The 26003-nt window shown below is 43.9% G+C and overlaps 1 protein-coding gene across 1 annotated transcript in view; it reads left to right on the forward strand.

The window, feature by feature from the left end:
* The first annotated feature begins 2669 nt into the window (after nt 1-2669).
* Nucleotides 2670-26003, forward strand: part of NAT8L (N-acetyltransferase 8 like) — a 77407-nt gene continuing 54073 nt past the window's right edge. The window contains exon 1 of the mRNA XM_040335296.1: nt 2670-3053. Within this exon, the coding sequence (XP_040191230.1) occupies nt 2714-3053 (340 nt within the window). The 5' untranslated portion in view covers nt 2670-2713. The remainder of the gene's footprint in view (nt 3054-26003) is intronic.

The raw sequence follows: 26003 nt of genomic DNA on the forward strand, positions 1-26003 counted from the left end.
AACTATCAATGCCCAGGAGTGCCACCTATCAATGTCCACCAGTGGTGCCAATCACTTCTTCATCAGTGCCACCTAGCAGGGCTGCCTATTAGTGTCACCTACCAGTGCCCATCACTGCCACCCATCAGTGCCAGCTATCAGTACCACCTATTAGTGCCCTTTAGTGCCACCTATCAATGCCCTTCAGTGTCGCCCATCAGTGCCACCTCTCAGTGCCCACCATTGATGCCTCATCAGTGCCCACCAGTGCTGCCTATCAGTACCCACAAGTGCCGCCTTATCAGTGCCCATCAATGCAGCCTATCAGTGCCCATCAGTGCAGTCTCATCAGCGCACATAAATGAAGGAGAAAAATTACCCGTTTGCAAAATTTTATAACAAAATATAAAACTGTTTTGTATTTTTTATTCAAAATTTTCGGTCTTTTTTTATTTTTTTAACAAACAAACAAAAAAAAAAAAAACAGAGCTGATCAAAATACCACCAAAAGAAAGCTCTATTTCTGGGATTTTTTTGTATAAAAAATGTAATTTGGGTACAGTGTAGCATGACTGCGTAATTGTCATTCAAAGAGTGACAGCGCTGAAAGCTGAAAATTGGTCTGGGCAGGAGGGGGGTTTAAGTGCCCAGTAAAGAAGTGGTTAATATAACTGGATATATGCACTTCAGCCCACCGGGCAGTAAATATAATTATAATGAAGCAATGTAGAGGGCAGTATTTAAAACTTGTATGTATATGCAGATAGATGATATTTGCCCATGGTAGATGATATTGGCCCTAGATATATGATATTGGCCTTAGGTAGATGACATTGGCCCTAGGTAGATGATATTGGACCTAGGTAGATGACATTGGCCCTAGGTAGATGATATTGGCCCTAGACAGATGATATTGGCCCTAGGTAGATGATATTGGCCCTAGACAGATGATATTGGCCCTAGGTAGATGATATTGGCCCTAGATAGATGATATTGGCCCTAGGTAGATGATATTGGCCCTAGGTAGATGATATTGGCCCTAGGTAGATGATATTGGCCCTAGGTAAATGATATTGGCCCTAGGTAGATGATATTGGCCTTAGGTAGATGACATTGGCCCTAGGTAGATGATATTGGCCCTAGGTAGATGATATTGGCCCTAGGTAGACATTGGCCCTAGGTAGATGATATTGGCTCTAGGTAGATGACATTGGCCTTAGGTAGATGACATTGGCCCTAGGTAGATGACATTGGCCCTAGGTAGATGATATTGGCCCTAGGTAGATGATATTGGCCCTAGATAGATGATAATGGCACTAGGTAGATGATTTTGGCCCTAGGTAGATGATATTGGCCCTAGGTAGATGACATTGGCCCTAGGTAGGTGACATTGGCCCTAGACAGATGATATTGGCCCTAGGTAGATGACATTGGCCCTAGGTAGATGACATTGGCCCTAGGTAGATGATATTGGCCCTAGGTAGATGATATTGGCCCTAGATAGATGATAATGGCACTAGGTAGATGATTTTGGCCCTAGGTAGATGATATTGGCCCTAGGTAGATGACATTGGCCCTAGGTAGGTGACATTGGCCCTAGACAGATGATATTGGCCCTAGGTAGATGATATTGGCCCTAGGCAAATTATATTGGCCCTAGGTAGATGATATTGGCCCTAGATAGATGATATTGGCCCTAGGTAGATGATATTGGCCCTAGGTAGATGATATTGGCCATAGATAGATGATATTGGCCCTAGGTAGATGATATTGGCCCTAGGTAGATGATATTGGCCCTAGGTAAATTATACTGGCCCTAGGTAGATGATATTGGCCCTAGATAGATGATATTGGCCCTAGGTAGATGATATTGGCCCTAGGTAGATGATATTGGCCCTAGGTAAATTATACTGGCCTAGGTAGATGATATTGGCCCTAGATAGATGATATTGGCCCTAGGTAGATGATATTGGCCCTAGATAGATGATATTGGCCCTAGGTAGATGATATTGGCCCTAAGTAGATGACATTGGCCCTAGGTAGATGATATTGGCCCTAGGTAGATGATATTGGCCCTAGGTAAATTATACTGGCCCTAGGTAGATGATATTGGCCCTAGCTAAATAATATTGGCCCTAGGTAAATTATATTGGCCCTAGATAGATGATATTGGCTCTAGGTAGAGGATATTGGCCCTAAGTAGATGATATTGGCCCTAGATAGATGATATTGGCAGTAGGTGCACTTCTGCCCTCCCTGCAGTGAGTGTAATTATAAAGAGTCCGGTAATTAATATAACTGTGTGCTCTCCATGCAGTGAATAATGACTGGCTACAGTGTCATTTGATGGTCCAGTTTCCTCTCCTTTCCCCCGAGCTGAGTAATGTGACAGCTCGGTCCCGGGCTCCACCTGCAGCGTCATGCTGGTCCCTTGTCATCGCCTGGATGGGGGGTGTAAGCTGGGGTGATGGTTCCTCCCAGGCATCACATGGAGGGTTCTGGCAGCCAATGTGGTCGGTGCTAGGGCCCTGGAAGCTCGGTGCTCGCACAGTGTACCGGCATTGCTGCAATATAAATAGTGGTGTAACATGCAGAGCACATTCTTTACCGCTTCCCGGCCGCTCAGTGCACATCGTCCCCAGCCAGCCCAGCTCTCCATCCCAATCCCCACTCTGCAGCTCTTGCCCCCCCACCACCACCACCCCCTGTGCACCCCTCCGCACCCCCTATCTGCATGCATTTCCTGCCTCCAAAGATGGTTTGTGAGACGGGAATCCTGGCAGACGATCCCAGCTCCATAGCGGCGCCCCAGAAGGACCCCCTGATTGTCCCCCCGGCCCAGATGTGGCCCCCATTGCCCAGCTGCAGCAGCAACTCCTCTCTGGCGCCCCCTAGCTCCAGGGCCGAGGATGGCATCAAGGAGCAGCAGCTGTATATTCGTGAATTCCAAGCCGCGAACCAGGAGGTGGCCAGGAGAATTTTCTACGAAGGGATTAAAGAGAGGATCCCCAGCTCGGCCTTTAGGGGGTTAAAGTACCAGCCGGTGCTCCAGTGCGTTTATGCGGTGCTCACAAGTAAGTAACAGATTCCAAGGATGGCCATGATGGCTCTGACCCATCCATCCATCCATCCATTGCACCTCTGCTGACTGCAGTGCAGGCCTCCCCATCCCTTCCAGTGTGCCAGGGCAGGGTGACAGTGTCTGGTCTGTAGAGGATGGGTGGCACCAGCTGACATTTGGGGAAGGGTACACTGGCACTGTCTGCACACTTTGCTGGGTCACATGCTTGCCCGCTGTCATCGGATGCCACCAGCGTCCAATCAGCAGCCCCCCTGACTCAGGTTCACTGGAGGACTGCATTAGTGTGGTCACCTACTGCAGTCTTTTCCATCTCAACATCAATGATTGCAGAAGAGTTGGGGGGAAAATGGTAACCATAAAAAAAGGATAGTTGGGTGGCTCCATTCACCTCCAGATTTGTCATCATTCGTTAGTACAATTGCATCAAACGGATCTGGTAAAGTTAGTCGAAAAATAAATAAATAGCCTAAGCGGTCCTAATTGCTTCCATAGACCTAGAGATCTCTGTACAATCCAACCAAAGAATTGTATCTCAATAATTTCAATAGACCTTGAGATTTCTGTGCAATAGACATTACAATGGCTTTACTATCCATCCCAAGAGTTGTATCTCAATCACTGTCATATACATTGGGATTTCTGTACAATTCAGGGCAAGGGTTGCCCCTTAATTGTTTCCATAGAACTGAGTATTCTGTACTATCCATCCCAAGAGTTGTATCTCAAAAGCTTCCATAGACATTGAGATCTCTGTACAATCTGACATAGGGGGGGTGTATCTAAATTGCTACCATAGACATTGAGATCTCTGTACAATCTGACACAGGGGGGTGTATCTTAATTGCTTCCATAGACATTCAGATGTCTATACAATCCAACATAAATTGTACAAGCTGATTGCAGTATGTGTATCAGGCATGCAAACAAACTTATTCACGTACTTGTAGCAGGATCTGGGGCATTGAGCAAAGTGCAGTATCCCTTAGGAGCTAATCCTTTATTACAGGTATTTATATAATGCCAACAATTTATGCAGAAATTTGCATATCGTACATTCACATCAGTCCCTGCCCTCAGGAGCTTACAATCTAAGGTCCCACCTCCCGTACAGACTAGGGTCGATTTAGACAGTCATCCTCCCAGTATGTCCCTGGAGTGTGGGAAGAAACCGGAGTAGCCGGAGGAAACCCATGCAAGCACAGGGAGAACATGCAAAGTCCAGTGTCTTGGCCCAGATATTAGGAATCATCCTCCTGCACTATGCTAACGAGATCAGCGCGGATGGCGCAAGGGATGTGAAATGATCCTCTGTGCTCTCTGCATGACCGTGTGATGAAGGGGGTGTGTGATTGTCAGAGACTTCAGCCGCTATGCAGAACTACCGCTGCACTGATCGGAATAGCAGAACCTCCAAATCATTTTTCTCCTTTTCACCGGTTTAATGCGTCCTGATGAACACCGAGAATGAGCATTGAGGTATCAGATTGGTATGGGTATGAACCAGTTGGATCCGGTCTGGCCTCACTTACAGGGCTGCTGCAGTGAACGGGGCGTCCCATTGGGTTAGCTGCAAAGTTGTGCTGGGTTAATCACGCTGGGGGTGATTGCAGCCGTATTAGTGCACTTGCAACAAAATAATAAAAGAAGTACTGTCTGTGATACTTTCTTTGTGCGAACGGTTACATTTTCAGGACACGATTTCAGGGTGTTCTCTGGCAACGCCACAAACGCTTGTCCTGAAAATGTAACAATTATTGCAAATTGGGGAAAAAAAATATCATGGACAGTACTCGATTGTTTTGCTGGGATAAGGCTTATTTGCACCATATGCAAACAAACGCTTTTCATGATATAAAAGAAACATTTATGTATTTTGATAAGCCTAGTTTACATCATTGCGGTGTTGTTACGGGCGAAAAAAAAGAAAAAAAGTACAGCATGCTGCATTTTTTGCATCAGAATATGGAATTAGTAAAAAAAATAAGCCAAGAAATGCATGTGGATGTGGACGCAGGACCGCACAGGGACCGCACGGTGACTGCACAGGGACCGCGGGGGTTGCAGTGTAAATGAGCCCTTAATCATACATACTGGAAGCAGTGCACTTGGGAAGTTCCAGTCATGTACGGTTAGGCTGGGATACCTCTGGTGGTGCAGTACTGGATCACACCTATCCCTCTGATAGAAGAGACAATGCTGCAGTACGACTCTCCTCTCTATATCACATCTCCAGAGTCAGAAGGAAAAGTTTATAATATTTTATATTAAGGTGTTAGTATTAGGATGTTATTATTGGGTGTATCAGAGCTCTGATGACTTGCTTTGGCATCACTGTAACATTTAAAAACTCGCTTTTATTATTCAATATATTTATTTTGTTTTCTAAAAATAGAAAACATTCATACAGTTTACAGATAATTAGAAGTGAATATACAGGCATACCCCACTTTTAAGTACACAATGGGACCAGAGCATGTATGTAAAATGAAAATGTACTTAAAGTGAAACAATACCTTTTTTCACTTCTAGGGTGTAGTGGGGGGTCAGGGGCTGTAGTGAGGGTGTCAAAAGCTGTAGTTTAGGTCTCAGGGGCTGTAGCGGGTGTGTCAGAAGCTGTAGTTAAGGTCTCAGGGGCTGTAGCGGGGGTGTCAGGGGCACACTGGAACAGGGCGGGCTATGCTCTGGCAGCTTCAGCTCCTTATACTGCGGCTGCACAATGTCTGTACAGTACTTGTAAGGCACTTTACATACACTGACGGGTATGTCCTTACTCACGAGTGTATGTAAAGTGAGTGTATGCCTGTACTATATTAGTATAGGACTTTTTACAAATGTGTAGTACCTGACTGGATACAAATTGAGTATATTAGTTATGTACCCATATTACATTTTCCAATTTTTAAAGGTTGATTGTAGAAAGAATGTATGGTCAGATTATAATGATGACTCTAAAGCCCCGGCCAAATATCGGGCAGTTTAATAGAAACCAACCAACATTCAAGCTGGGGGGAAGGCAGCCGGTTTGGCTTCTGTCGAAGGGGCATGACCAAAAAAGGTCTGCCAATCGGCATCCAATCAACGCTTTCAGCCAATGGCTGTGAGCAATGTTTGGAGTGTTCTGGCTGGGGTGGGGTGTCCCCCTAATAGGGGGACCCTATCAAAACACATTGGGGGTTATTTACGAAAGGAAAATCCACTCTAAGAGTGCAAAGTGTACTTGATATTGCATTGGAAGTGCATTGGAAGTGCAGTCTCTGTAAATCTGAGGGAAAGATCTGAAATAAGGGGAAGCTCTGCTGATTTTATCATCCAATCATGTGCAAGCTAAAATACTGTTTTTTATCTTCCTTGCATGCCCCCCTCGGATCTACAGCGACTGCACTTCCAAGTGCACTTTCAAGTGCAATTTTCACTTGTAGTGCAAAGTTGATTTGCCTTTCATAAATAACCCCCCAAAAACTCATTAGGGGAGATTGCTGTACTAACATCAGATTGTTAGTACATGATTTCCTCCTGAGCTCTTCCGTTTTTTTTTTTTTTCATTTAGCCTGCTGGGTTGAAAATAAATAAATAAGTGTGTACCAGGGGTAAGGCTCACCACATACGGTAAAATCTGACTATACAACCTCCTTTAGACCTACCAACAGCTGTGTAGTACAAGGGCCTGTCTGATCAAATACAGGTGGGATAGTTGAGGTAGGCCCTTGTATTACATAGATTTGGTAAAGTTGATTGTACAAAGTTTGTATGGTCAGATTATCCTTCATAACTTTTTTAATGGGCCTTGCCAGACTTGCATATAATCACAGGGCGACTAATCACTGTGAATGCACTCATTTTAATGTACCGACGTCCGGGGAAAGTGACTATGGAAATTAATGGACTAATAAATTAGACTTTTGGCGGTACAGGTAGTTAATGTAAAAGATCTATAAATATTTATTTTGTAAACAATGCATAAATAGAAACTTGTATACATTATTTCATAAAACAGTATCAGCATATGATATCAGTGCATCTAACACAATGTAAGAGATACATTTGTACCTATACAGATACATTCATGGCATAAAAGCACATAGCGTCAAGAAGGTATAGAACTCTTAGTCTTTGAAGCTGAATCCGATATGCATAATGGTAGATCTTGCATTTACTCTTGACATGTTTCGCGTACAGGACGCTTCATCAGGAGCATAAAGGTAAATCAATCGAATCTCAAAGAGTCGATCCAACTACTGATTGTGTGGTAAAGAGTGTAGAATGCTTTTAACCTAACCAGCCTCCTGGGCATGTGGTAGGTACTCGTTGTGTCTAAAGGTACAAAGGTAGGACTATGGTACAACAGAACAACAGTTTGTACCATAGTCCTACCTTTGTACCTTTAGACACAACGAGTACCTACCACATGCCCAGGAGGCTGGTTATGTTAAAAGCGTTGTACACTCTTTACCACACAATTAGTGGTTGGATCGACTCTTTGAGATTCGATTGATCCACCTTTATGCTCCTGATGAAGCGTCCTGTAAGCGAAACATGTCGAGAGTAAATGCAAGATCTACCATTATGCATATCGGATTCAGCTTAAAAAACGAAGAGTTCTATACCTTCTTGACGCTATGTGCTTTTATGCCATGAATGTATCTGTATAAGTACAAATGTATCTCTTACTTTGTGTTAGATGCACTGATATCATATGCTGATACTGTTTTATGAAATTATGTATACAAGTTTCTATTTATGCATTTTTTCCAAAATAAATATTTATAGATCTTTTACATTAACTACCTGTCCAATTTATTAGTCCATTAATTTCCATTATCCTTCATAACTACCAACCTTCCTGGTTGGATACTGTTTGATTGGATAGTTTAGGTAGGTCCTCATGTTACGTTTGGTAAATCTATGGGTCACCTTACATGTTACAATCTGATCATATAATCCTTGTACAGTCAGCATTAGATGTATCAAAACGATGTAATATGAGAACCTACCTAATATATCCAATCAAATTGTATCCAGCTAGGCAGACCTTTGCACTGTAGTTGTTGGTAGATCCAACGTCGCCCTTGAAGTAGCCAAAAGTAGTGCAGGAACTACCTTTGGAAATCGGGGTGGCGTTGCACCGATTGGGACGTTCCTATTGCCGGGGTCCTGTCGAGAAATGCCCAGCCGGAACTGCGCATGCGCAGTATGGAGCCGCCGAAAGTCGCCAAACATCAGAATTTAGGATCAGCTGTAGACTGCGCCTGCGCACAATAGCTGACATTGTGCCACACGCTCCTGATGCTCGTGCAAGTCTGTAAGGGGCCGATTTCTTCATGATGGGCATGTGTGAGGGACGGATGCCTACAGAAGGGGGCGTATTTTGTAAGAATGGGCAGTGCTATTGCTTGTGTTAGCTCGCTAAATTGGCCCTGCAAACTTGCCCATCAACACTGAAAAACCCGACCTTCAGTTGGCTAAACACACCCCGCTAACACGTGTAGGCAGTATAGCAGATTAACAGCACTGACCATCATTTCAAAATACGCCCCCTTCTGTAGGCATCCGCCCCCCACACATGCGCCCATCATGAAGAAATCCGCCCCTTGCAGACTTGCACGAGGAGCGTGTAGCAAAATGTTGGCTTTTGTGCGCAGGCGCCGTCTACAGCTGTTCATAAATTACGATGTTTGGAGGCTTTTGGCGGCTTCATACTGCGCAAGCGCTGAGCCTGCGAAGTACCGGGCGGGCACTATTTGACGAGGGGCATTTCTCGTCATAATGCCGGCACTAGGCTGCGATTTGATCTGTCAAATCGCACCGATGTGAAACGGGGGGGCTAAAGCACATTTGTTTGATTACCTTCTGCAGTGCAAACACTCAGCAGCCATCTGCTGCAAGCACTCAGCTCTAAATGGATAAATCAGCATCTCTGTGCTATGGATGAGTGCACTTTACTCTTTATATCAGCAGCACTGCTAAGTTCAGAGAGTCTCAGGGACTGCAGTGGGGATCAGGGATGGGCATGATTTGCTGATGCCTGTCGGCTGCAATTTCATGCCAACCAGTCAGATTGCAGACTAGGTAACCTAGTGCCCTCTATTGCGCAGGGCATGCTGGGATTTAGAGGTTTGCCAGAGCTGGAGGGCACCAGGAGGGACCTGATTGGCTGTGGTCCTTCATTGTTTCTCTAATGGTTGTTTGGCAGTAGACTATTGCGTTTATGTAATAAAGGAGTGTGAAGTGCATTTAAAGTGCCATGGCTTGTATCGACCAATCACATTTCAGTGTAGTGCATTGTAAGGTGTTTCTGGTTATCACTGCAGTTTTCACATCCTCATTGCCCTTTGCATAGCAGTGCTGAATAAATCCCAATGACCTCAGGGATATGGGAAGGTGGTGCCAGGGGGTGTGCCCTGGAAGTTTCTCTTAGTCATAAGGACTTCACAGTGTTGGCACAGCTTTTTGCCACTTTCCTGCCATCCTTTCTTCCTTTTGTTCTAGACTCTTTATATAGAAAAATGGTTGCTGGGAGTAAAGAGGTTACCCCAGCATGTTCTGCAGTGACCAGGAGGGTACCTTTCAGTGTAATCTAACTTCCCCCTCCAATGCAGCAGTCAGGAAATCCAGTATTCTGGGCGTGATAATGTGCAGCAGATGCAGTCTTCAGCCTGAGCAATGTGATAGCGAAGCAGCATGGAGCGTCAAGCCTGCGAGCCCCATCTCCTGAAACAGTTACCTAGTTACAGAATGGAATGTAGGCCAATGAGACTGCAAGCCTGCTGGGGCCCCGCCCCTTCTCCCACCCTTAGTGCTGTAATACAATGCAGATGCACAAAACCAGCACCCTTCGTACCTCCGCAGGGACTCCATCAGTTCGAGGAATCATGCACTGCTCTTGCCGTCCCTGGTTAATGACAGATTGTTCTTCCTTACTGAGAACAAATGGTTTTAGAAACTTCTATGCTATATATATATATATATATATATATATATATATATATATATATATATATATAAAAGTGAAAAGTCTTAAAACACGGCATGCTGGCAAATACACTATATTACCAAAAGTATTGGGACGCTTGCCTTTACATGCACATGAACTTTAATGGCATCCCAGTCTTAGTCCGTAGGATTCATTATTGAGTTAGCTCACTCTTTACAGCAGGGCTTGACAAATTTGCTTGGAATCTAGGAGCCAGCTAAAAATGTTAGGAGTCAGGAACGCACCCCGTCCCGCCGAGCTCACGCGCAGAAGCGAAGACATACGTGAGTAGCGCCCGCATATGAAAGCGGTGTTCAAACCACACATGTGAGATATTGCCTCGATTGGCAGAGTGAGAGCAATAATTCTAGCCCTAGACCTCCTCTGTTACTCAAAACATGCAACCTGTAGAATTTTTTAAACTTCGCCTATGGAGATTTTAAAGGGTAAAAGTTTGTCGCTATTCCACCAGCGGACACAATTTTGAAGCGTGACATGTTGGGTATCAATTTATCAATTTACTCGGCGTTACATTATCTTTCACAATATAAAAAGAATTGGGCTAACTTTACTGGTGATAGAACACCTTTGGGATGAATTAGAGCAGAGACTGCGAGCCAGGCCTTCTCGTCCAACATCAGTCCCTGACCTCACAAATGCGCTTCTTGAAGAATGGTCAGACATTCCCATAGACACTCTCCTAAACCTTGTGGACAGCCTTCCCAGAAGAGTTGAAGCTGTTATAGCTGCAAGGAGTGGGCCAACTCAATATTGAACCCTACGGACTAAGACTGGGATGCCATTAAAGTTAAAGTGGTAGTAAAGTCTTTACTACCACTTTTACCTACAGGTAAGCCTATAATTAGGCTTACCTCTAGGTATAAAGAATATCTCCTAAACCTGCATGGTTTAGGAGATATTCCCCTAACAATGCGCCGCTGATTGTAGCAGCCGCCGGACCTTGCCGGAATGAAATCTCCCGCGCGCATGTGCGGGAGTGAGGACATCGCTGCTCCAGCCAATCACAGCGCTGGAGCAGCGATACCCAGAAGACACGCCGAGGCAAGATGACATCTCGCTCGGCGTGGACCAGGTAAGTTCTCTACACCTCGTTCCAAGGTAAGTATTTCATAATGAGCTAGTATGCGGTGCACATTGTTGAGCTCTTATCATTCTTTGACACATGGATTACCCCATCATTGTCTAGTGTATTACTAATTGTATCCATACCTTAAAGTAAACCTGTCACCAACAGAGCATGTGATGAAGCAATGAAACAAGATGAAACACGACTAAGCTGAGACTGTGGACTTAGTGGAACCAACATGTTAGAACCATCAATAGATCCAGACATTGGTGACTCGATCTTGCCTTTTCCTGCATTACAAGCCTGCCTATTGGTCTGTGAGAGCACCCTGAACTTCCAAGGACCAATTGACTGAAAGGCAGGAGGGATGGGGGTGGACCCAAATTTTGCACATCCCCGTCACATTGTATATCTAGAAAGGTGACACCACTGTCTTTACATGTGATACTTACCAGTGCTGGATGTCTGCATTTTATCACAGATCACTGCAGCACAGCTCCAGGCTGCATGTACAGTGATGAAAATAAGTATTTGAACACCCTGCTATTTTGCAAGTTCTCCCACTTGGAAATCATGGAGGGGTCTGAAATTGTTATCGTAGGTGCATGTCCACTGTGAAAGACATAATAAAAAAAAAAAAAAATCCAGAAATCACAATGTATGATTTTTTTAACTATTTATTTGTATGATACAGCTGCAAATAAGTATTTGAACACCTGAGAAAATCAATGTTAATATTTGGTACAGTAGCCTTTGTTTGCAATTACAGAGGTCAAACGTTTCTTGTAGTTTTTCACCAGGTTTGCACACACTGGAGGAGGGATTTTGGCCCACTCCTCCACACAGATCTTCTCTAGATCAGTCAGGTTTCTGGGCTGTCGCTGAGAAACACGGAGTTTGAGCTCCCTCCAAAGATTCTCTATTGGGTTTAGGTCTGGAGACTGGCTAGGCCACGCCAGAACCTTGATATGCTTCTTACAGAGCCACTCCTTGGTTATCCTGGCTGTGTGCTTCGGGTCATTGTCATGTTGGAAGACCCAGCCTCGACCCATCTTCAAAGCTCTAACTGAGGGAAGGAGGTTGTTGCCCAAAATCTCGCAATACATGGCCCCGGTCATCCTCTCCTTAATACAGTGCAGTGGCCCTGTCCCATGTGCAGAAAAACACCCCCAAAGCATGATGCTACCACCCCCATGCTTCACAGTAGGGATGGTGTTCTTGGGATGGTACTCATCATTCTTCTTCCTCCAAACACGGTTAGTGGAATTATGACCAAAAAGTTCTATTTTGGTCTCATCTGACCACATGACTTTCTCCCATGACTCCTCTGGATCATCCAAATGGTCATTGGCAAACTTAAGACGGGCCTTGACATGTGCTGGTTTAAGCAGGGGAACCTTCCGTGCCATGCATGATTTCAAACCATGACGTCTTAGTGTATTACCAACAGTAACCTTGGAAACGGTGGTCCCAGCTCTTTTCAGGTCATTGACCAGCTCCTCCCGTGTAGCCCTGGGCTGATTTCTCACGTTTCTTAGGATCATTGAGACCCCACGAGGTGAGATTTTGCATGAAGCCCCAGTCCGAGGGAGATTGACAGTCATGTTTAGCTTCTTCCATTTTCTAATGATTGCTCCAACAGTGGACCTTTTTTCACCAAGCTGCTTGGCAATTTCCCCGTAGCCCTTTCCAGCCTTGTGGAGGTGTACAATTTTGTCTCTAGTGTCTTTGGACAGCTCTTTGGTCTTTGCCATGTTAGTAGTTCGATTCTTACTGATTGTATGGGGTGGACAGGTGTCTTTATGCAGCTAATGACCTCAAACAGGTGCATCTAATTTAGGATAATAAATGGAGTGGAGGTGGACATTTTAACCTCTTGACCACTGGGCACTTAAACCCCCTTCCTCACCAGACCAATTTTCAGCTTTCGGTGCTCTCACAATTTGAATGACAATAACTCAGTCATACAACATTGTGCCCATCTGAAATTTTTGTCCTTTTTTTCCCACAAATAGAGCGTTCTTTTGGTGGTATTTGATCACCTCTGCGGTTTTTATTTTTTGCGCTATAAAAGAAAAAACACTGAAAATTCGGTAAAAATAAAATTCTCGTTTCTGTCATATTAGAAGGTATTGCAGAGTGTGGGGGGTATTGCAGAGTGTGGGGGGTATTGCAGAGTGTGGGGGGTATTGCAGAGTGTGGGGGGTATAGCAGAGTGTGGGGGGTATAGCAGAGTGTGGGGGGTATAGCAGAGTGTGGGGGGTATAGCAGAGTGTGGGGGGTATTGCAGAATGTGGGGGGTATTGCAGAGTGTGGGGGGTATTGCAGAGTATGGGTGTTATTTATTGCAGAGTATTGCACAGGGAGGGAGGGATGGATCTGTGACTGCATTTGTCACAGATCCATCCCACAGCAGCTGCTGCTGCTGCTGCCGCTCTCCCCCCTCTCCTCTCACACTGTACCGATCGGTACAGAGAGGAGAGGGAGGAACCGGCGTCATTACATGACGCCGGTTTGTTTACAAGTGATCGCTCCGTCATTTGACGGAGCGATCACGTGGTAAACCGCCGATATCAGCGGCGATTTACCGCGATCTGTGATGCGCCGGGTCTTCTAGACCCGGCGCTCACAGATGCTTCTGGGAGCGCGCCGCAGGGGGCGCGCGAGTGAAGCATTCTGGGAGGACGTCCCAGGGACGTCGTCCCGGAATAACTCCACCGCTCTGTAGACGTCTTTTGTCTATGGAGCGGTGGGGAAGAGGTTAAAGGCAGACTAACAGGTCTTTGAGGGTCAGAATTCTAGCTGATAGACAGGTGTTCAAATACTTATTTGCAAATAAATAGTTAAAAAATCATAAATTGTGATTTCTGGATTTTTTTTTTTGATTATGTCTCTCACAGTGGACATGCACCTACGATGACAATTTCAGACCCCTCCATGATTTCCAAGCGGGAGAACTTGCAAAATAGCAGGGTGTTCAAATACTTATTTTCATCACTGTATAGGACACACAGAAAACACTTGTTTTAGTGCAGTGACTGGTGTTTTACAAAATCGAAAAAACGCCACTCACAGCACTAGTGTGAATTGGTTCTTAACCACTTCAATACAGGGCTTTTATACACACCTCATTACCGGGCCTATTCTGGCACTTCTCTCCTACATGTACAAATCATCATTCTTTTGCTAGAAAATTACGCAGAACCCCCAAATATTATATATGTTTTTTTAGCAGACACCCTAGGGAATAAAACGACGGTCATTGCAACATTTTATCTTGCACGGTATTCGCGCAATAATTTTTCAAACGCCCTTTTTTTGGAAAAAAATTGTTTCATGAATTAAAAAAATAACAAAACAGTAAATTTAGCCCAATTTTTTGGTATAATGTGAAAGATTATGTTACACCGAGTAAATAGATACCTAACATGTCACGCTTTAAAATTGCGCATACTCATGGAATGGCGCCAAACTTCGGTACTTAAAAATCTCCATAGGCAACGCTTTAATTTTTTTTTACAGGTTACCAGTTTAGATTTACAGAGGAGATCTAGTTCTAGATTTGTTGCCGGCACTCTAACGCACGCGGCGATACCTCACATATGTGGTTTAAACGGCGTTCACATATGTCGGCGGGACTTACGTGTGCGTTCGCTACTGCGCGCGAGCTACCGGGGACAGGGGCGTTTTAATTTTTTTTTTTATTCTTTTATTTATTTTTTTACTTATTGTTTTCTTTTTTACACTTCTTTTCTAATTTTTTTTTTTTTTTTTTTTACTTTTATTCCTATTACAAGGAATGTAAACATCCCTTGTAATAGGAATGTGTGTGACAGGTCCTCTTTATGGAGAGATGCGGGGTCAATAAGACCCTGCATCTCTCCCCCAGGCTGGAAACCATGAGATCGGTGAAAAAAAATTCACCGATCTCATGAATACTGTTGCTTACTAGCCGCAATCGCGGCTTTGTTTACTTACGGGGACCCGGGTGTGACGTCATCACATCGCGCCCGGGTCCTCCGACGGTCATAGAGATGACTGGTGACCATCTATGCTTCCTGCGAGCGCCGGACGATTCTTTCTCCGGGCCCCCGAAGGCACGGGAGAGCCCGGAGAAGCACCGGATGGCGGCGGAAGGGGGGGGGATGTCCCCTCCCGCCGCCTGTAAGAACGATCAAGCGGCGGAACCGCCGCTATGATCGTTCTTATGCTGTGCAGAATCGCCGGCAGAACAAAAGAATATCTGGATGATGCCTCTGGCTGCAGGCATCATTCAGATATTCACCCGCAAAGCCCAGGACGTCATTTGACGTCCACCCAGGATGGGAGATCCCATCTGTGGAACGTCAAATGACAACGGGCGGGTATTGAAGTGGTTAAAGGAGTTGTAAAGGAAAAAAAAATGTTGTCTAAAATTAATGTCTGCAAGGTAGACAGACAGAATAGTGTAATGATTATATTAAAAAACAAGTGAATACCCATTAAATTCCTTCATCTATATCACCTCCAGCATTCTAGTTTATGCTCTCTCATTCACTTCCTGGTTTGCGGCGCTCGTTCATGTAAGAACTACATTTCCCAGTATGAATTGCGGCACGCCCAGTAATTCACACCTCCTTGAAGTCTCTAACACGTAGAGAGCGTCCTGCCGCACAGATGTAGCTCCCAGGAGGGGGTGAGCACGTTACTGACCACCGCAGTAAAGCCTCCCTTCACGGTGGTCAGTAAAATCAGACAAGCAGGAAGTGAACAGAACAGAGAAGAAATAGAGCAACTTCTGAGCAAAAACGAACAATGAGGTAAAGGATGCTTATTATGAAAAACATTTTTTTTCCTTTACAACCCCTTTAAAGAGATTTACTTTCACTTTTAGGTCCCCGCACACTAGTGGACTGATTGGGCCGCCTGGCAGTTTTTCAGGCAGACCTGATCAGACCTTTCAGTCTCCTCTATGGAGTGGTGGGTGTCAACGGACATGTTTTGACACCTCCGACATCTGAACCACTAAAAACAGACAGCTGGGGATCCGTTCCCCATCCGTCTGGTGGATCAGATTGGATGGCAGTTGGGTGTAAACGGATAAGATGTTCATTACGTCCGACCGCCTATAGAGAAGAAGAAAAGTATACCGCTCTATAAAACAATTAATCCCCGTTGCTTCCGTCCCAACAAACCAAAAGGGTGCTGGCTGTGCTCAATTAGCATGGGATGAAAGAAAAATCCTGGATCGCCGCACTCCTCAAAAAACGATGTCTTTATTCAAAACATGAAAAAACAACAAAAATTCATATGGAAAAAACAGCCAAAATTCATGCAGTCAAACAAGAAGTGGACTAGGAAAAAAGAGCTGACATGTTTCACATCATGTAATGCTTACTCGTAGCTTATAGAGAAGAGCGGGCTGTGTCTGTGTCCACTCTGCATAAGCAAAGCAGACATAAGCCAGCAATCCACCTGCTGAGCAGTGATCGGCGGACAGATTCCCCGCTGAGCAGGCACACTCCACTGGAGCCCGTCCAATGTAGAAGGGGCCTTACACGTCCATTGCTGGCAAATGTTTTACCAGAGAGGAAATTAGGGAACTCTCCTAATGTCCATAGGTCAATGTTATAACTGGGATTAGACACATGCACTTTTGCCTCTGATGTGTTTCCCATGGAAATCAATAATCAATCAATGATATTTAATATGCATGTCATCCTGTGTTGCAATGCACTTTGCATTGGATGTCAACACATAGGTGTGGATTGATGTGAACAAGCCATAAGACTTGCAATGCACAGCCAATATATTCTCCAGTATTATGTTTATCCATTCAAGCCAGAATGGCAGTAGCAGATTCCATTTATCATTTATTTATTCCAGGTATTTATATTGGGCTGACAGTTTACGCAACACTTTACAAATTTGTACATTAACATCAGTTCCTGCCCCCAAGGAGCTTAAACAATCTAAGGCCCCCTACCTCATATACATACATACACATACTGGGGCCAGTTTAGACAGGAGCCAATTAACCTACCAGTATGTCTTTAGAGTGTGGGAAGAAACAAGAGTACCCGGAGGAAACCCCATGCAAGCATAGGGAGAACATGCAAACTCCAGGCAAATAACATGGGACCCCAGTGCTGTAAGGCAGACATGCTAAGCCACTATGCTTCCCTAAATTCTATTTGCTCATTCATTAATATTTAGAATTTGGCATTCAACCTTGTGGTCAACATGCTGCTTTTTGCTGCTTAGTCTCCCTGAGTTATGCATACAGTAGATCCTAGTATCTAATGCACCAGTGTTTCTGACTAATTAGTTATGCACTATATTGATCCAGCTCAAGTTGCTGACATTTCTATTTTAACTGCCTTTTATTTTTTATTTTACTGCTTACCACTCATCCCATTAACGAGGAGGACTAGCAACACAGCATGATCAAATTGGATGTACTCCTACTGCTGCAAAGATTAGGACCATAACTAATGCACCTTTATCAACAGTTGAGAATTGTTGTAGCCGCTGACCAGCAGTTTTCAGAAGTGGCCTGTGGTGATTCCCTGTATAAGAGGATCCATTATCTCTGCTTTTTATAGCTGTAATATGCAGTCTTTTAGAAATAAGTTCTATTCCTTCACCCCAAAGGAACTTAGGGCCAGATTCACAAAAGGGATACGATGGCGTATCTGCTGATACGCCGTCGTATCCCTGTTTCTATCTATGCGACTGATTCATAGAATCAGTTACGCATAAATATCCCTAATATCCGACAGGTGTAAGAGTTTTACACTGTCGGATCTTAGGATGCAGTACCGCGGCCGCCGCTGGGGGGAGTTCGCGTCGTAAACCAGCGTCGGGTATGCAAATTAGCAGTTACGGCGATCCACAAAACTTTTTCCCGTCGTTACGTCGCCGCAAGTGTTAGTTTGCCGTCGCAAAGATAGGGCACCTTTTACAAGTGTAAAATTACTACACCATGTAAAAGTATACCCGTCTTTCCCGCGTCGCTTTTAAATTTTTATTTTTTTTTTTCCGGCGCAAGTCTTTTTCACGTTGCAATTCACAAAACATTGGCGCGTCGTAATTTCGCGCAAAGCACATCGGGAAATTTGCGTCGGGAGCATGCGCAGTACGTCCGGCGCGGGAGCACGCCTAATTTAAATGGTACCCGCCCCATTTGAATTGGCCCGCCTTGCGCCGGATGGATTTAGGATACACCGCCGCAAATTTCCAGGTTTGTGGATCGGGCACTTAGACAGAAAATTTGCGGCGGTGTAACCTAAATCGGTTACGTTACGTTGCGCCCGGGCTACGTGAATCTGGCCCTTACAGTCTAATTTCCCCATTACATTTATGCACCCATGGCCATTTTAATGAGACGTTATTTATCCTATCAGTAAGTATTGGAGGAAGCTCTATGCAGATAATGCCTCTGGATTACAGCATAGGACAGCAGTGATAGTGTACCAGCCAGGGTTAGGACAATCTAAAAAAAAAAAACAGATTCATCTTCACTTTTTGTACTGGGGACAATACAGGAGAAGGTAATTCTCTACAGCAGGGACACAGACAGTGATAAAAGCCTCCGGATGTCTTCAGGCATTGTGGAGCGCTGGATTGCTCAACGTGTATTCAAAAGGGTTTAAGTTTTTGTTTTGGAATAGACTGGCAGTTCTAATTTTCCTAAGGGGAGTACAAAGGAAATAACAACATTAAATTAGCTGTCTTTTATATACTAATATCTGGTCCAGATTTTTCCAGATTTCATCCCTGAAGAAGGAGGACTCTATCCCCTAAATGTGGTGGCATTTCCTTGGCAATTTTAAATAAAATATAATTCTGGACTTAGAGTTGTGCTTCTGTTCCTTAGGGCCCATTTACAAAGCTGTTCCTAGCTGTACACCACAGAGATTAGCGTATTTTTGTGGCGGGTACCTTCTGCAGGGGCTGTGTAACCTGTACAAATCAATGACAGGTTGAGATGCTCTGCAGCCGTCCACATTTAATCGCATATGACCTGTGGTTATGATCAAATGAGCAGCCATGGAAGCAAACAGTCTGCGTACAGAGCCACACATCTGTGCCTAGCTGCATGTAATCTATTACATATGAGCAGCCGTGGACAAAGTCAGCCAGTCATTGATTTGTACAGGCTTCAGTCAGCAGCTGATTGTAAATACTAGGCCATACTTGCTCTTCTGGAGGGGTGTACGGCCATGAATGGTTGTGTTAATTAGCCCTAATCCTAAAGCAATAAAAGCCTGACGGAGGTTCTAATCCCTTCCTACTCTACCCAAAACAGTTTTGTCTGGAGCTGTAGTTTAATGCCGCGTACACACGATAATTTTTCGGGTTCTAAAAAATGACTTTTTTTATTTTAATGTCATTAAAAATGATCATGTGTGGGCTTGAAAGGATTTTTCGGGTTCTAAAAAATGGGCAAAAAAAATTCGAACATGTTCTATTTTTTAACAACGTTTTTCGGGTTGTAAAAAATAGTCGTGTGTGGGCTTTAACGACGTGAAAAACCTGCGCATGCTCAGAAGCAAGTTATGAGACGGGAGCGCTCGTTCTGGTAAAACTACTGTTCGTAATGGAGTAAACACATTCATCACGCCGTAACAGACAGAAAAGCACGAATCATCTTTTACTAACGCAAAATCAGCTAAAGCAGCCCAAAGGGTGGCGCCATCCGAATGGAACTTCCCCTTTATAGTGCCGTTGTACGTGTTGTACGTCACCGCACTTTGCTAGAGCATTTTTTTTTCACGATCGTGTGTAGGCAAGGCCGTTTTTTCTAGAGCCATACATAATTTTTTAGAACCCGAAAAATGATCGTGTGTACGCGGCATTAGACTTTGACATATACCTAAACAAAGTAACCTAGTGAGGTACAGCAGAGTACCACCCATATGAACAGATTTCAGATTACTGTAGTCAGATCTATATTACGTTTGACTTTGTTTTCTTTAGAATTACTGCACTTACCAACTCAACACTGCTCAGTTTATTGCATACTACACAAGCCTAATAAATAATGTAGGATTGAAGAGTCAAATATGCGCGCTAGCAGGGTCTCGTAACGGTCCTAGAATATGTAACTATTTGCTTTCAGTGAAATTAATGGAAATAGCCCAACTTTTGATGCAAATCCCCAGTGCTTTGCCCACTTGGCTGATCCTGGAATTTTCCCTCTAGACCAGTGGTTCTTAACCTTGTTGGAGGTACTGAACCCCACCAGTTTCATATGCGCATTCACCGAACCCTTCATAATTGGAAAAATAAAATATGATTTTTTTAAATTCAAAACATAGGTATATATTTATACATAGGTGCACAAAATGAACACAACCATTAAAGAACAAAACCATTAAGAACAAAGAACAAAACCATTAAAACATGATTTTCACACAAAAACAAAAACATAATAATGAAATTTTACTGCAAATCAGTGTGTCTTTCAGAGCCCAGTTCAGAAATGCGCGGCTTTACCTTGGCAAGTGCCACTCTCATGTCATTTTCGCAACAAAGTCTGTTACTTTTCTTCGTTTTTATGTCCAGCATCCTCAAAGGATGGCTCGCAAAGATATGTTGTAACAAACAATATTAACATCTCCAGAGCTTTCTTAGCAATAACAGGGTACATTACCATTTGTTGACACCAAAACGTTGAGAGCGTTGTTGTTTTGAAGAGTTGCTGTTGAACCTGGCTCTGCTGAAGTTTAATGTAAATTAATTCCCAACCGAACGGCGCATGCTCAGAATCACGTCGCATATACACCCTAAGATACGTCGGCTCAATGCTTTCGACGTGAACGTAACCTACGCCCAGCCACATTCACGTACGACTTACGCAAACGACGTAAAATCCGACGGCTGTTCCGACGTCCATACCCTAACATGACTTACCCCTGCTTTATGAGGGATAACTATACGCCGGACGTACGCCTTACGTAAACGGCGTAGCTTACTGCGACGGGCGCAAGTACGTTCGTGAATCGGCGTATCTAGGTAATTTACATATTCGGCGCGTAAATCAATAAAAGCGCCCCTAGCGGCCAGCGTAAATATTCACCCAAGATACGACGGTGTAGGAGACTTACGTCGGTCAGATGGAGCCAGAATTCAGGCGTATCTGGTTTCAAGAATACGGAGCATAGATACGACGGCACATCCTAGAACTTACGCGGCGCATCAACAGATACGTCGTCGTAAGTTCTCTCTGAATCTGGCCCGTAGTTTCCGAATGCAGCCGAACGGTCTCAGAGTATTTCCGAGTCTCTCTGGTGCCCCCCACCTCTGGCCACATGCAGTATTGCATGCCATAGAAGTTGATGTGGAACAAATTATTTTAGTTTCAATTGACTTCTATGGGGAAACTCGCTTTGATATGCGAGTGCTTTGGATTACAAGCATTCTCCTGGAACGGATTATGCTCATAATCCAAGGTTCTACTGTAATCCGATTTAAAAAAAGAAATATCCATTTTTGCTCTTCCCATACCTGTAGGCCATTTGTCCATGCAGTGAAGCCTGCCCCAAATACTTCTGATATTTTTCACAGCTCTGTCCTGTCCTTTTCTCTTGTCAGGACCAGCTGTTAGGACGCGTGACCCCTAGTGGTAGAGTGAGTGAGAAGCAAGCGCTGTCCTTCTGAGCCCCCCACATACACAGAGCTATCTCTTGTTGTTGCAGATGACCTCAGTAGCTGCAACGCTCTCTCTCCCGTCACAGCTGGCCAGCTCATCTGCACAATGGGCATGTGCGGGGTTCAGAAGAACAGCAGTTCTCCTGGTATGGCACAGAGTGGTCCCTAACCTCTTCTGGAGTTCTCCACTGGAACTATTTGCTCATACTCTTCTCCCAGTGTCCCCTCAGCAAGCCGTGTGCTATGAGGGGCACCCGTGTGAGCGTCGACCTTACCTGGGCTGTGTGCATCCATAGACATGCACAGCATGGCTTAGCCATGCTCCACACCCTCCTCACAAGATGTGACTGGCAGCAGAAGGAGCCAATGCCTCCCACTGCTTTCAGTGATACCCGTGAATCCAGGAAGAGAGAACAGCACAGTTGTAGATGGGCACAGCGCTGGATCAATGGAGAGCTACCAGATAAGTGTTTGGAGGTGGGGGAAGCATTAGTGGGAAGTTTTTACCCTAATGCAGAGAATGCATTAAGGTAAACGTTCTTTAGTGTTTAGTTGATGTTTATCGAAGTTCTGCCCATACCTTCCCAGAGAAAAATACATGCAATAATGTAATGAGGGTAACAAAAGTTTTAAAATAAGGTAGATATTTAAATAAAAAATAATTATGCAAGACTTTATTATTTAATGCTTCTGGGGATAAAATGCTGAAGGTTTACCTTCAGGGCAATCTGCAAATACAGCTCTGTACTAGACATGGGCAGCTGTAGGTCTGGGGACCTGCTATAACAGGACCCAATTTAAAGGGCCTTGAGTAGCAGTTGTCCATGTCTGCTGAAGATACTGCATCCGATTTAAATTGGAAAGACATTTTTTATTTGGCTGATAGCTCAACTGATGCAAAAACATATTTAAAACAATATTTTATTACTGTGCGTGCCCCCTTTTGAAAATAACTGTGAAATCTAAAACTTTGGTGGGTGTAACAAGATGTCCGCTTGCCCCTTTCTCACTATAATTACTGTGCAGGAGTGTGGGGTGTATCAAGATGGCGACGACGGAGCGTCACTTCCGGAGCAATCTGTGATGGGGAGCAGAATGTGACAACACACAGGCAGTTTAAATAGATGCTTGTCAAGTTGCAGCAACTTTAAAAAGGTTCCTGCACTATTTTTTTACGATTTCATTGTGACTTGCATTGACTTCTGTTAACCTCCCTGGCGGTATGATTCTTTCAGAAAAAAGATGCTGAAAGCGGTACAATTATTTGCAAGGAAATTTGGTGTTTTATACTGTAGGCCTGTAATTTTTAGGAATAACTCACTTAAATCTGACCAAACAAGAGTCTAATAGGCATCCCGGGTATGACATTTTTTTAAAAACAAAATTATAAATTATAATATAATAAATAATTATAAATAATTATAACAAATAATAATATAATTCTAATAAAAATTATTCAATAATGTAATCAACTCAAAATCACTGAAAATTGTCGCTGTCATTATTATAATTTTTTTTATGACGAATTTCCCCACAAATCGATATCGCACAATTCTGCAAGTGATTATAATTTATTATCGCTGTTTTCTAGCTGATCTAAAACCATTTTTGACATAAAGGGACACTTTTGGTTGCTATGGACAATCTACAGTTTGCAGGGAGAAAGAAAGGTTTTTATTATATAAAAGAACATGTAGGGCACTGGGCAGACCACTAGGGACAAGGGGGGTGTGTATTTTGTACATACAGTACTGTAATCTATAAGATTACAGTATACTGTATGTATTGTGTTTGTTTACGTTTTTGAATTTGGCACCGTTCTCCGCTCCCGTGCGTCGTAACGTCGCAGGGAACTGAGATCGGCGGCACAGGAGGACGCTGTGTGAATCGAGTGAGGTCCCGCTCGCTCACACAGCGCGGTGGCATCGCTGGATCCAGGGACAAGGTAAGTAAACACAGTCTGTGGATCCAGCGAGGCGAGCCCGAGTCTGACTCGGGGTTACCGCTTTTGGTATGAAAATCTCACCCCGAGTCAGACTCGGGAATACCGCCAGGGGGGTTAAATGAAGTCACAAGCTGCAATGAAATGGCGAATCAAAACTGCACTGATTGGCAGCTTTGAAATTTCACTGAAGTAGTGCGATTTCAAAGCTGCACTGGTGTGAACCAGGGCTTAGGGTCCTTTTACACAGGGTGGACTCTGGCTGCGATCCACTTGCTCATCAGGGGAATCTGTCCACTGATCCCCGCTGAGCAGGCGGAACACAGGTCCGCATCCACTCTGCTTATGCAGAGCAGACACGGACACAGTCTGCTCTCCCCTATGGGCAGTCAGATGTAAATGGACCCCCTGTCCATTAACACCCAAGTGCCATCTGATCCGATCCACTTGACCAAAAGGCAAACTGATCCCCATCTGTCTGTTTTTAGGAGATCAGATCGTATTGGATGTTGGTGTGTGTAAACGGACACAAGTCTGTTTACACCCATTGCCCTATAGAGAAGAATGGGGGTTCTGATCGGGACCGCCTGAAACAGACAGGCAGACCCGATCGTAACAATCAAATGAAAGGACCCTAAAGGGGATTGCCAGACACTCTACATTTTCCAGTTAGAAGGTTTTCTTGTATGAAGGTGAAAATGAGTTGCCTAAATATTCTGGGAATGGAAATTGTGTTGACCAAAGTAACCAAACCTACCTTTTTTAAATGTTATGTTTTGGCATCTTGATTGGATCGGACTTTACACGGTAAAAAAAATGTTTACCTGAAAAAGAATTTTTTTTTTGTAAATTTACCAAATTAAACTTCAATCTAAAAATATCAAATAATAAAATTCTCTTGACCAGGGAATCAATGTGCACAGCACTCACCATCAGAGCCTTTAGGAATAACATGCTGGTGGGCTCCTCAACTTTTCAGCATGTAAATAAAAATAAAATATACTGTAGTTATGAATAAACCAGCTGTTGTGAAATTTGAATGAACATGTATTTCTTGAGTATTGCATTTCATTTTACATTTGTAAAGGCTTGTTTTTACGTTTTTTTTTATTATTATTTTTATTGAGGCTTTCTGTTTTGCATGATATTGAAGCTCAAATTCACAAAAGAGGTCTATTGGGTAAATCGGTATACATCTTCAGTTCTGCAGTTTTCCAAACCTTTAAAGTGCCTGCTTGCTGCCAAAAAGTGCAGCTAAAACGATGGTAAAGCACCACTAAAACTAGCGGCGATTTACCGCCAACGCTCTCGTCGCCCCAGTGTGAAAGTAGCCATAAAGTGATATTAAAGGCTTTTTTTTTATATTTTAAAATAATAAACATGTCATACCTGTCATACTCACCTGCTCTGTACAGTGGTTTTGCACAGAGTAGCCCCGATCCTCCCCTTTTCGGGTCCCCCACTGGCGCTCCTGGCCCTTCCCTCCCACAAGTGCTCCCAGAGCAAGCAGTTTGCAAACAGGGCACCGAAGCAGGCTTGCTCCCGAGCTGCGGCTCTGTGTGTCCATTCACACACAGAGCCCCAGCTTGTGATTGACAGCCAATGGCTCCCGCTGCTGTCTCGGCCAGGAGAAAGGAGAGTCCCTGGAGGGCTGAGGCTTTCATGCACATCGCTGGATTGAGATGGAGCTCAGGTAAAAATTGGGGGTGGGTGGGACTGATTAACAGAGAAGAATTTTTACCTGCAGAACCACTTTAATGCCTCTGTTGTGAATTATGATTATTAATTACTCCACAATGACACTAGCTACAGCAGTCAGTGTTTGCTCTTCTTAAACTGTGTTTGCTGGTTAGTTAGAATAGGCAAATACTTTAGTGTGTTTAGTCTGGGCACGGGTCTATTTAATGGCCAATCTGATTCCAGGTGACATGTTTTTTATAGCACAGCTTGAAAACTGAATGTCTCCTATTTATTGTTATGGTTACCTCACATTTGTTGTTGTTTACCGTATGTCTTATTGTATTATGTATTTATTTACTAGCGTGTTTCTGTACTATTTTACAAGCCCTTCAGTTATCCATTCTGCCCAAAGGGAAATGTTTGCATTTTGCTAACACCCTCATTGTCTACACTTTACAATGGGATTTTCATATAGACTCCTATAGACCGCAGTAAAAGAAAACATGCCCACCAGCAGTATTTTAACATTTTCTGCTGAGCTCAGTGGTATTATTAAAGTATAACTAAAGGCAAAACTTTATTTTTAATTTTGGATAGAGTGGGGAGGTATTAGAACCCACTTCCTGTT

Source organism: Rana temporaria, chromosome 1 (assembly GCF_905171775.1).
Source record: "Rana temporaria chromosome 1, aRanTem1.1, whole genome shotgun sequence".
In the NCBI taxonomy this organism is placed as follows: Eukaryota; Metazoa; Chordata; class Amphibia; order Anura; family Ranidae; genus Rana; species Rana temporaria.